Source organism: Hyperolius riggenbachi, chromosome 4, assembly GCF_040937935.1.
Source record: "Hyperolius riggenbachi isolate aHypRig1 chromosome 4, aHypRig1.pri, whole genome shotgun sequence".
Taxonomy (NCBI): Eukaryota; Metazoa; Chordata; class Amphibia; order Anura; family Hyperoliidae; genus Hyperolius; species Hyperolius riggenbachi.
In genome coordinates, this window is record NC_090649.1 from 197,991,009 (window position 1) to 198,004,367 (window position 13,359).

Genomic DNA, 13,359 nt, shown 5'->3' on the forward strand with positions numbered 1-13,359 from the left:
GAATTTACAGCAATGCCAGTGAAGTGGCACATCAGCATTCGTGATGGGCGAACAGTGTTCGCCACTGTTCGGGTTCGCCCGGATTTTGGCCTGTTCGGGTTCGGTTCGGCACCCCTCGAACACCTCATGGTGTTCGGGAGGGTGCTCGGGCACGTTGCCCGAACCCGATCAGGCCTTCTGTGTTCGGCCGAACAAAGCCCCCTATAGAGTCCCAGCATAAAGGGAGAGCATGCCCCGAGCGCGGGGGGGGGGGGGGGGGGTCGGAAATACCCCCCACCCCTCCCCGCTAAGCTCTCCCTTCTGCTGGACCCTATAAAATTAAATAGAATTCCCCCAAAGTACCTGTAGCAGGCTGGCAGGAAGAGGACAGGAAGCGGGCAGCCGGCGATCACAGGCGCTAGTACCATCTGGTACTTCCGCCCTCTCTCTGACGCACTTCCTGTTTACATTTGTAAGTCGCGTCAAGAGAGAACAGAAGTACCGCGATGACGCGTACGAGGGTACGTGTCATCATGTAGATGACGCGTACCCTCGTACACGTCATCGCGGTACTTCTGCTCTCTCTTGACGCGACTTACAAATGTAAACAGGAAGTGCATCAGAGAGAGGGCGGAAGTACCAGATGGTACTAGCGCCTATGCTCTCCGGCTGCCCGCTTCCTGTCCTCTTCCTGCCAGCCTGCTACAGGTACTTTGGGGGACTTCTATTTAATTTTATAGGGTCCAGCAGAAGGGAGAGCTTAGCGGGGAGGGGCTGGGGGGCATTTCCGACCCCCCCCCCCCCCCCCGCGCTCAGGGCATGCTCTCCCTTTATGCTGGGACCCTATAGGGGCCCCAAAGGGACATGTACGGGTTGGGTTCGGGGTTCGGCCCGAACATGCCGAATATCGGGGGCATGTTCGGCCGAACCCCCCCGAACCCGAACATCTGGATGTTTGCCCATCACTAATCAGCATGACATAATAAGAAACCATAGTTATAATCCCAGAAGAAGAATTAAGCATGAAGATATATACTTAGCAGTGCTACTTGGTGAAGAGTTGTCAAGACTAGAGATTCTCATTTAGATTTTGCGGAACTGATATTTCCGAATTTACAATCGGAAATGGGCATTTCTGATCGGAAAATGGAAAACGGATTTCTTCGGAAATACCGCATTACCGCAACGTGGTAATTGTAGCTCAATCACAGAACTCGGAAGCATTGGACCAATCAGAGAGTCGGAAGTATCAGAGGATGCAAAAAATGACCAAGAAAAAGACTAATTGCAAATGAAAATCCGTAGAATTGGTAATTGCCATTGGCTGAAATCGGAAATTCGGCGGAATACGAAATCGGCATATCCGACTATCCCTAGTCAAGACTCACAAATCTAATATATTGTACATCTACAGAATGCATTTATCTACTAACAGGATAATGTAACACAATAAAGTAACATACCATCTCCCACATAACAAGGGGCCTCATTGTAATCTATATTTTGTATCCATATTTTATAGCTTTGTCAGTTTACAAACAGGACCACATTATTTATGTCATACTTTTCGTGTTTCCTCTTAAAAAAACAGCAGCTATTTGAAACATGTAGCTTGTCTCAGATATAATGTAATGCACTTATTCTAATAATTTTATGGAATATTTCTTTCTAGGTCTATGTGTTCTTATTGCAACAGCCTGGTATGGAAACCAAATTGCCAAGGATTTCTACAATGTATTTACCCCAAGCAACTCTAAGTAAGTACATTACGTTTGGTTTCAATTACTTTTTAATTTATATGCACAAATAGTGTATTCAACGTATCAAAACAAAATCTAGTTGATAAACACTGCTGGTTTGGGACTGAAATCAATGATAAATTAAGACTTCGTGCTATACTCCAAGACTAAAACTAGCTGATTTTTTTTTTTTTTTTTTTTTTTTTTACTAAATGATATGTTTACTTCCTGCCACTTATACACTGGTCCATATGTAACTAGAACATACATGATTGTGCCATTAAGGAAACTTGAACTCAGAGAAATATAGACGGAGCCATTGATAGGTGTCTTTTAACACTGCTACTTATCTCCATACTGTAGCTTGTATATAAATCAGGTGTTAGAAACTCCATTCTGTCTCCACTGGCAGCATGTTTGTTCCAGATGTGAAATTGAAACAGATTTTAGTGTTGGAATTTTGACTTTTGGGAGGTAAATGCAATTAAGTCTATGGCCCTTAGGCCCGGTTCACATTAGCGGTGGCCGTCCGGAATCGCCGTGCCGGAGCCGGACCGCTTGCAGAACGGACGGAACGGACGCACGGCATGGCAATGAAAGCCTATGCGTCCGTTCACATGCGTCCGTTCTGCCGGACCGGAGCCGGACCGGATCCGGGCCGGATCCGGACTCCGGCGTCCGTTCCAACATGCGCTATTTTTGGGTCCGGCTCCTCCGGCAGCCGTATCCGGGGCGGAGCCGGACTGCACCATCCGGCCAATACAAAGCAATGAGAACCGGAGAGCGCACAACACACTGGCTAAAAATCCGGATGTTCTACCCCACTTCCTATGCGGATTGTTGCGGCGATTTTGGATGGGGACACATGGGCAAGCATTTTGGAGTGGAGCAGCAGTGACTTTACACGAGCTGGAGATGTTGGCAGCATGTCGGAGGTGGAGGTGAGTGCTAAACAGCAGAGGGCCTGATTCCACAGGTCCCCCTTCTGCTGACCTCCCAGACCCCAACATTTTATTTGGTTTGTACTTAACTTTTGCCAAACGGATCCGGATCGCATCCTGATGAACACCTGATGCAACCTGACCGGATCCGGATCGGATCCGGATCAGAACCGTACGGTTCCGATCCGGATCCGGTCCGGATCCGGTCAGGTCATCCGGTCCGTTTGGCAGACAACCGCAAGTGTGAACCGGGCCTTATTCAATTCAATTCCACACACCTTCTCAATAAGATGCCTTTTAAGCCACCAGAAGGCACACAAAAAAAATACTGCTGAAAAGTTATTTTAAACAAAAGATGAAAAATGATCTCCTAGTAGAAAACTTAGGAGATAAAGTGAATTGAAAAATGTCCTACGAGTCTATGATGCATTTTTTTTTTATCTATGAGGTATGATAAAAAAAACATTCTGCATGTAAGAAAACACATTTTCTCATAAATGCATTAAAATCTAAGAGCATGAGAAATATTTTTGCAAAATTAAGCCTCATTACGAAATTACAAATCACAATTTACATGCAAAATTCATTTTGCAACAGTCTGAAATTCTGTATCATGATTTTGCAGCATAGTTCAGAATTTCACCAGGGGCGTAGCAATAGGGGGTGCAGCGGTAGCGACCGCATCGGGGCCCTTGGGCCAGAGGGGCCCCAAAGGGCCCTTCCTCAACTACAGTATTAGCTCTCTATTGGTCCTGTGCTCATAATAATCACTTCTATATATACATTGAGTAGTGGTAAACATTAACAAGCTCTTCCCCATCCCCTTCTTGCACCTCTGACACTGTAGTTGCCATTGTCAGGTTTTGGTGCGCCGTATCAATTGTTATGTGTAGAGTGCCTGGGGGGCCCCATTGTAAAACTTGCATCGGGGCCCACAGCTTCTTAGCTACGCCACTGAATTTCACAGTGAAATTACTACTATAGGAAATTTTGAGGTCATTACTAGCAGATTTCTGGTGGATCCTGGAGTATTATCTTGATTTACAGTTCAGTTAGCAATGAACAGGAAGAGTGTAGGGGTGATTGTGTGTGTGTGTGTTTGTGTGTGCTTTAATGAAAAGTAACCTGGGTGCTTGCTGACCCAAGTTTAAGTCAGCAGAAAGAAAAGATGACTGGGTCTTCACCTGGATTTAAAGCAATAGTAGCTATATTTATTGTACCATAGTTCACAAAAACACACGTTTTGGCCGACAGGCCTCTATTAGGGATGGTCGGAATTGCTGATTTCCGATTCTGCGGAAATTCCGCATTCCACCAATGCAGATTTCCGCTACCGCTGTATTCCGACGGTATTTAGCAGTATTACAGTGTTCTGATTTCCGTGGATTTCCATTTTTCATGGAAAATTCTACCTACCGCTTACTGCACTACAAATCCTCATTCTCTGATCGGCTTATTCATTCCGAGTCTTCTGATTGGCTTAAAATTACCGACTAGTATGGCGGATTTCCGCAGAAATTTCCGCTACCGCTTATCGCACAACAAATCCTCAATCTCTTTTTGGCTGATTTATCCTGAGTCTTCTCATTGGCTTAAAATTACCGATTATCGGTATAGTCGAAATTTCTACGATTTTCGACTCATTACGAATTCCGCACGCTAATTTCCGTGTACCGCATTCCAATGCGAAAATGTGGTTTCCGAACGGAAATGCGGAATTTCCATTCCGCGGAATCGGAATGAGCATCCCTAGCCTTTAATAACTTCAAGTTGATAAAGGCCTGTTGGGCGAAACGTTGTGTGTCTTTGTGAACTATGGTACAATAAATATATTAGCTACTATTGCTTGAAATCCAGGTGGAGATGGAGAACCAGTCATCTTTTCTTTCTGCTTTGCATTACTACACCTTTGGTGGATCCGGGTGTGCGCTGGTAGACTTCCTGGTAAAAAATGTATAGCAGTTTGAGCTGAGTTACAGTATTTTCTCCAAGTCAGGTCAAGTCTATTTTGTATTTAAAGCTTAACATCTACCTTTTCAAGTTTTGACTTTCTCAGATACAGACAAAAAAAATTTAACTATTGTACTAGTTATCTGTTCCCTGTACTCATATGTGTTTTTCTCAGCCACACAGAGTTTTACATCCCTAGTAGTTATCAATGAGAGTTACACCACAGTTTGACTGCATAGAAAATGTAATATAAAGCCCTGAATTCTTAAAGAGAATATCCAACCAAGAATTGAACTTTATCCCAATCAGTAGCTGATACCCCTTTTTACATGAGAAATATATTGCTTTTCACAAACAGACCATCAGGGGGCGCTGTATGACTGATTTTGTGCTGAAACCCCTCCCACAAGAAGCTCTGGGACCACGGTACTTTTGGCAGTTTGTTACAATGTAACAAGGTTCACAGACAGGAATTAGCTGTTTACAGCTGTCTCTAACAGCCAAAACAGCTAGCAGCAGCTACATAACCTGCCCACAGTAAAAATGTCACCATGTAATAAATGTCAGAATGTAAATCGGGGAGAGGAAAGATTTTACAATGAGCAAACACTGACTAAATTATTTATACATAATTATTGTAAAAATTAAGCACTTTTTTTATTACATTATTTTCACTGGATTTCCTCTTTAAGTTGCAGACGCTAACAAAGGGGCACTTCTCAATCTCAAACACAATCATTGTAGAACTATGATTTTTTAATCCTTACAATGAGAAAGGGGTTCATAGCCGTCTTATATGTAGGACCGGGACTGTACATACATATGTTAATCTCATCCTGTCACATGTCACTTTAGGAACACTGTAACAATAGTACAGGGTCAGGAAAACCACATTGACTTTTCTCTTGGTTCCTTGAGAAAACACAAGAATGTTACACTGTGTTTTCAGTGGGCAAATATCTTGAAATATTGCCTTAGTTTTTGCTGTAGCCTTAAAATCTTTATTAAATGATCAATGTTGACAATGCCCTGGCACTGAAACACAGCTATGGAAAAGCATATGAGAAACAATTTTAAAGAGGATACCTGAAGTGAAATGGATATGGAGGCTGCCTTATTTATTTTGCTTTTAACAATGCAAAGTGCCTGGCTGTTATGCTGATCCTCTGCCTAATACTTTTCTCTATGGACCCTGAACAAGCATGCAAATCAGATGTTTCTGACTGAAGTCTGACTAGATAAGCCGCATACTTGTTTCAGCTGTGTGATTCAGACACTACTGATGCGTGAAATATCGGCAGGATGCTGTGTAAAAGGAAATAATAAATATGGCAACCTCCATATCCCTCTCACTTGAAAACAGTACAAATCACTTGTAAATAATAAAGGGTGGTAACCCATGCATTGTACTTAGAATCTTTTGCTACATGATTGCGTGTTTCATTGATATGTTTTCTTCTTTCTAGATATGAGTTTGGTCCGGCTTTGTTTATTGGCTGGGCAGGTGCTGCACTGGCAATCTTGGGAGGGGCCTTGCTGTGCTGCAATTGCCCCAGAAGGGAAACCTCCTATCCACCTCCCAGAACCTACAACAAGAATGCAAGTGCTCCTCCCTCCGGAAAAGACTACGTGTAATTCATGAGCGGAGAATACTGAGCCCTTCACCCTGGACTTGTCATTCCACAATGCCTTCACCACTATGAAAATAATCCCAATCCTCCAAAGGGCTGTATTTTATCAGACCAATCAACCGATCCAAATGTATGCTCCTGCAGGTGCAAGGCAGCTGTACATACTACTGTATATAGCATATAGTGCTCATGATGCTTACACGTTAAGAGGCCCTCCAATCACAATTCATGAAATAATTATGTAAATCTAACTAAAAGTTTTAATTACATTTTTACATTAATCACATGAAAAATAATAGGCAATAATTGCTGCCACAAGACACACATTTATAAGTATTAAGCAGTTTTTACATATCGGAATCTCAGAGGCTCTGTTGCATATTAAGAAATTAATAGACGGGCAGATCGTTCTTCAGAGCTAAATGCAGTTATGTCACTATTTATATCACTAAATGAAATGCCATGTAAATTTCCTGCATAATATCCTGAAATGGTGCCAGAGAACCACAATAGGAGGAATTTTTTTTAGCTGTGTGAATTCAGACTGGAGGCTGAGGTTTAGATGTATTGCAATAGGATGTTCTGCCCTCAATGAATTGTGAATGATCTTGTGAAATGGAAGCAAGAAAAGCACCTCAATTTTCATAATGATGTCACATTAAGGGCGTTATATTCAATATGGCCTCTCCCCAAACATTCCCTGCTACCAGCAGATGCTGACCAGTATTTCTAGTATTTTTTAAAAGTACCATGATTAACAGAAAAGGTCCTGTACAGCCTTCATGGTAGCTGTGGTGAAATCAAATAGCTTATTATGAAATGTCCACAACTATTATTGGAATGCTGCTGTTCGCAAGACCTGTGTTATGACCTTACTCTTCCACTACTCCTACTATAGATTCTATATGATGGACTCAGCAAAATATCTTTTATGTTTATGTGTAAATAACCCCCACATGAAGAGGGCAGGGCTTGCTTTAACCCCCCCCCCCCCTATTCTTCCAGCAATGTTCACCCAGATGGACTGACATAGCAGGCTATGGCATGGATTAATGCCACACAAGAAAAGTATGAAAGAGAGTAGAGGCCTTCCTGTTGTCTGCTGGGCACTCCTATATTAGCGAAATATAACTGGATTACAGCCTAAACCTTTTTGTTGTTGTTCTAGAAACCATTAGAGTTAGAGGTTTGAAGGTTAGAACCTGTGCCAGATTATCATTGCTGTCTGTGTTTGGGAATACTTCTCATCACTTCCTTCCCTGGTAAGGGGTGAAGTCAAAAAGAGTGAGGCAGGGAGGTAAATTATTCCAAATGAGGATGCTAACTGCTGCAAAAAAACTTTTTTTCAGCTATGTTGGGTAAGTCAGAACTCTTGTCTGTAAAGTTTTAACCTAACTAGTTTCCATCTGTGGTGATTTTCCTTCACTTTCTCTCCATGTCACTGGTGTGACTGGAAACAGGATGTTAAAGTGTATTTAAAGTGACAAGCATGATTTCAGTTTCTGTAAGAGGCAATAAACCAGGACTGTAAATCTCAGCTACTCTGCAGTTGGGTGAAGCATAATTTTCATTAATAACTAATTAGAAGTCATGAAATGTACATTAGACTGTCCAAACATGTCAATAGTAGGATAAAAATTAAAAAGTTCAACCTTTCTCCATTACTCTAGGAGCTGAATAAATATTAAGAACAAAGTTATGCCAGGGAGGCAATTCAATCTTTAAACCTAGAATTTTAGCCCTTGAAACCAAAATAAGACACATGGGACTCCATGAATGTCTTATTTTTGTATTACGGTAGTTCTATGAAAACTCGTATTTTATTTCATCGGTTTATTTTAAATTTAAGTACACTTTAGGGAACTTTCCAAAGTAGAGATATACACAGCATCAAGATCTAGCCAAGCTCCTATCTCTTACCCATTCTGCGCATAATAAAACAGGTTTTAATGCCAAAAGGTTTGTTCTGTAGAGTAAAAATGTTTTGAATGACAAGCAAGACTGTCCAACATCGCTGTAGAATAAGCAATTACCAGCCATAAGGAAATCTCTTTGACATGTCATAAAGCACAAAGAAACTAAATTAACCACTACTGGGCAGCAGGGAAAATAATTTTCTAAGTTTTTTTTTTTTTTTAATATTCAAGGGCATCCTGAATCTGTGTCTGGTACACCAATAATTTACCCAGCATAACATCAAGAGACCTGTCCTTGCCTGCATTTTGTAGGGAAGATATAAGACTGACATTGCTGTCTGGAGTGTTTGAAGGTTTACAAAGCAGAGTTTGGCCTCTATAATTTGATTTTAGAGATTATTTGAAAGTTCTTGATGATATTCCAAGCTATTAGAGCTGACAATGTCAGATATGAAAAAAAATGTCACTAGTAGCTCCCCATATGCCAATAAGCTGCATTTTAATCATTAAACCTTTACCAAGTTGCAGTAGCCATTTAAAAGTCATGTTATTAAAAATATGATGGGATATTGTACATCGCTGCATTTCTAATATATGTCTGGTGCATTGAAATTGGGTATTGTTACAGTAAAAAGACAAAAAAAGGAAAGAAAATGCATGTTCCATTGCCTTGTTAATTAAAAAAGGGAATCATTTCAACCATATCATTGCCGCTCCAGCACATCATTTCAGTGTATACTGTATTTTCTGATTGCTATATGAATATATTTGAGTTCTGTTTTGTTTGTTAGAATGTATATTTAGGAGACTTACGGTATAGAGTTTAGGGATTTTGGTATACACTTGATATATACCAGCCTATTAACAAGGCTGTCATTTTCAAGATATTTCATTTCAAACTGTGTTTTTCATTTGATATTTGTCATTATAGCAGATGTCACAATTGTTATAATGTTAACCTTTTTTCAATAAATAATTTTTATACAATAATAAAAATGACTGTGTCCATTTTTTGTGCTGTGATCTTTTTCATCTATTAAAATAGCCCGAACATATAATTACATTAAAGTGTACCTGTAGGGAAAAAAGACCCCAAATTAGATACCTCAGTAGAGATAAAACTCTGGATAATCCAGAGATTTCCCCGTCCCTCTCCACCTTGCTGTTCCAGTGCTGGGACTTCCCCAAACTCCATGCTACTGTGTCTGCGTAGTGCAGCCATACTTCTTTACATACGGGAGTGTGGCCAGGGATTTCAGACGTGGTGGAGACGTGGTGGACAGGAGGAGGATGTAGGAAGAACTTAGCCCCTACCGAGGAACCTATCTAACTTTTCCCTCCATTAAGGTCACGGGGGGACATACAAACTATATGCATATAGAGTCCCTCCCTGCCAGGGATCAAGTCTAGAACTCCAGGGATGCAAGGCAAGAGTAGGTAGCACTGTGGGGCAGCACGGTGGCATAGTGATTAGCACTCTCACCTTGCAGTGCTGGATCCTTGGTTCGAATCTTAGCCAGGGCATTATCTGCACAGACAAGATCCATGTCTGTGTGGGTTTCCTCTGGGTATTTTTGGTTTCCTCCCATATCGCAAAAACATACAGATAAGTTAATAGGCTCCCACGTAAAATTGGCCCTAGACTAGGACTACACGACACGATACATACACAGACATATGACCAGGGCAGTTTCTAGGCTAAACTGCACATTGCACCCACGGCGAGGGTGTAAAAATGTACATACATTTGCATCAACTCGGAAAAAAATGGCATTTCATTGAACAACCCTAGTACTGATTAAGCTTTCAACCTTTAAAAAATGAATACATAAAAAAACAATAGTCAGTAGCAACAGAGTAAGCATTAAAACAGTCAGTTTGACAAAATGATATTAAAAGGATCCTGTATAGTGGATTCAGGTTTCTGATTTCGCTACTATATCCTGAAAAAGAAGTATTTTTTTCTGTTCCATATTTTGTAAACATTTTCAGCTTCCTAATCCACCCAGATGAAAACTTTTTGGAAATTCAATGTAAGCATGATCATATTTACAACTCTTCTCATCTTCTCTGGTAAACTCTTTCTTCTGTTTACAAACTCCTCACCCTTCTGATAAGTCATGCTGGCTGCTCTTTTTGGTAATGGCTTTTATGTGATCAAGTAAACCTGCCCTGCATTCATGAAAAAGTCTTCTAGACAGAGTGAATGCCAGAATTAGGACATCCTAGGTGAATTACAAAAGGTTTTAAAGAACAACTGAAATGAGAGGGATATGGAGTGTGCCATATGTATTTCCTTTAAAACAAAACAGTTGCCTGGCAGCCCTGCTGGTCTATTTGGCTGCAATAGTGTCTAAGTACACCAAAAACAAGCATGCAGCTAATCTTGTCAGATCAGACAATAATTTTAGAAACAACCAAGGGTGGCTCCAGGATTTTTATTTAGGGGGTTCTTTGCAGGTGTTGGATCTTTTGTAGTGGTACTTTGAACTTGCAGTGCACGAAGCGTGCCGATCGAAAAAAAAAAACAGGGGGCATGTCCCAAAACAGGGGCGTGACCAAAAGGGCCATGTCTATGCACTGGAAAGTGGGCGTGTATAGGTAATAAAGTTGCCCCAGTATAGGTAGTATAGCTGCCCCAGTATAGGTAGTATAGTTGCCCCAGTATAGCTGCCCCAGTATGGGTAGTATAGCTGCCCCAGCATAGGTAGTATAGCTGCCCCAGCATAGGTAGTATGGCTGCCCCAGTGTAGGTAGTATAGCTGCTCCAGCATGGGTAGTGTAAATGCCCCAGCATAGGTAGAATAGGTGCCCCAGCGTAGGTAGTATAGCTGCCCCAGCATAGGTAGTATAGCTGCCCCAGTGACAGCGTAGGTAGTATAGCTGCCCCAACATTGGTAGTATAGCTGCCCCAGCATAGGTAGTATCGCTGCCCCAGTGTAGGTAGTATAGCTGCTCCAGCATGAGTAGTGTAGATGCCCCAGCATAGGTAGTATAGCTGCCCCAGCATAGGTAGTATAGCTGCCCCAGCGTAGGTAGTATAGTTGCCCCAGCGGAGGTAGTATAGCTGCCCCAGCGTAGGTAGTATAGCTGCTCCAGCATAGGTAGTATAGCTGCCCCAGCATAGGTAGTATAGCTGCTCCAGCGTAAGTAGTATAGCTGCCCCAGCGTAGGTAGTATAGCTGCCCCAGCGTAGGTAGTATAGTTGCTCCAGCGTAGGTAGTATAGTTGCCCCAGCGTAGGTAGTATAGCTGCCCCAGCGTAGGTAGTATAGCTGCCCCAGCGTAGGTAATGTAGCTCCCCCAGTGTAAGTAGTATAGCTGCCCCATGTGTAGGTAATGTAGCTGCCCCAGCCTGCTCCCCCTCCACTCCCATGTAACGCCCGTGTATCCTTTTGAGCTGGTGGCTGCTACCTTTATGCCTGTTCCCACCACCTCCTCTCCTGCGTGAGCGTGACAGGCATCTTCTGTGCTTCTCCCCACCTCCTCTCCCTCTGTAGATAGCTACAAGAAAATGGCCGACAATGTCCGCATTTGTGGACATCGGCAGCCATTTTCTTGTGGCACTACAGACAGAGCAAGGACAAAGAGTAGGACAGAGAGCGGGGCGGCGAGCAGTCACACAGCGTTGCTAAGGGGTGCTTTGCCTATTTTTGGGGGTGCTTCAACACCCCAAAGCACCCCCTGCTGCCGCCCATGGAAACACCTGATCTGCATATGCTTGATGTAATCTGGCAGCAGCGATCCCCCCAACATACATATAATCTGGCAGTAGTTCCCCAAAATACACTTAATCTGACTGCAGTGGTTCCCCAAAATTAGGTAGCCCCAGGTCTGTAGGTGTCCCCAGAATAGGTGGCCAGCGGTATAGATGTCCCCAGAACAGGTAGCCAGGGGTAGAGATGTCCCCAGAACAGGTGGCTAGGAGTATACAGTATGTGCCCAGTATATGTAGCCAGGGGTATATGTGCCCAGTATATGTAGCCATGGGTATATGTGCCCAGTATATGTAGCCAGGGGTATATGTGCCCAGTATATGTGCCCAGCAGTGGCTGGATAGTGTAATGGTTAAGGGCTCTGCCTCTGACACAGGAGACCTGGGTTCAAATCTCGGCTCTGCCTGTTCAGTAAGCCAGCACCTATTTCAGTAAGGAGTTTCTTGGGCAAGTCTCCTTAACACTGCTACTGCCTACTGAGTGCGCTCTAGTGGCTGCCTCACAAGCGCTTTGAGTCCGACAGGAGAAAGGCGCTATACAAATACTGCAATTATTATTATTATTATATGTAGTCGGGGTATATGTCCCCAGTATATGTAGGCAGGGGTATATGTCTCCAGTATATGTAGCCAGGGGTAAATGTGCCCAGTATATGTAGCCAGGGGTATATGTGCCCAGTATATGTAGCCAGGGATATATGTGCCCAGTATATGTAGCCAGGGGTATATGTGCCCAGTATATGTAGCCAGGGGTATATGTGCCCAGTATATGTAGCCAGGGGTATATGTGCCCAGTATTTGTACTCAGGATAAACATACATATATCCAGGCACATCGCCTCTAGTTAGGACATTAAATAAATTATTAGGGAAAGGGAGGTGCTGAAGGGGGTGTGGCTAGAAAACAGCAAAAATCTATTAACCCTTCGCACACTCACATGCAAATGTTCACACAATTGCATTCACAGATTCACTCATCCAGGCACAACTGTTATCCCTACAGCTAAATTAAAAGCCAGGGTTTTAGTTCACAGAAGAATGCATTCTTATGCTTAATCACCTATACTGCGCAGAAGTACCCAGGTAAACATAGGTGTCCTAACTCTGGCCCTGTAACATGCATAGTGCAGACATGCAAACACATTCATTGCATCAAACCTATCAATGGATTAGGAGCACACATCCTAACTTCCTCTCCTGGGAAAGACAGTGCATCTTACCAATCGCACAAGGGAGCTAATGTTATGTGTCCATGTGCACAATGCGCATACACCAGCATAAGCTGTCTGCATGCTGACAAACATACAGGGGAAGGGGGAGTGCACCGAATTGGACCCTAGCCACAGGGGTCAATGATAAGAATAAACATACATATATCCAGGCACATCGCCTCTAGTTAGGACATTAAATAAATTATTAGGGAAAGGGAGGTGCTGAAGGGGGTGTGGCTAGAAAACAGCAAAAATCTATTAACCCTTCGCACACTCACA

General features: G+C 42.7%; 1 protein-coding gene across 1 annotated transcript in view; it reads left to right on the forward strand.

The window, feature by feature from the left end:
- Positions 1–9,152, forward strand: part of CLDN1 (claudin 1) — a 31,020-nt gene extending 21,868 nt beyond the window's left edge. Inside the window, exons 3-4 of the mRNA XM_068281206.1 lie at positions 1,652–1,736; positions 6,076–9,152. Of these exons, the coding sequence (XP_068137307.1) occupies positions 1,652–1,736; positions 6,076–6,244 (254 nt within the window). The 3' untranslated portion in view covers positions 6,245–9,152. The remainder of the gene's footprint in view (positions 1–1,651; positions 1,737–6,075) is intronic.
- The last annotated feature ends 4,207 nt before the right edge of the window (positions 9,153–13,359 follow it).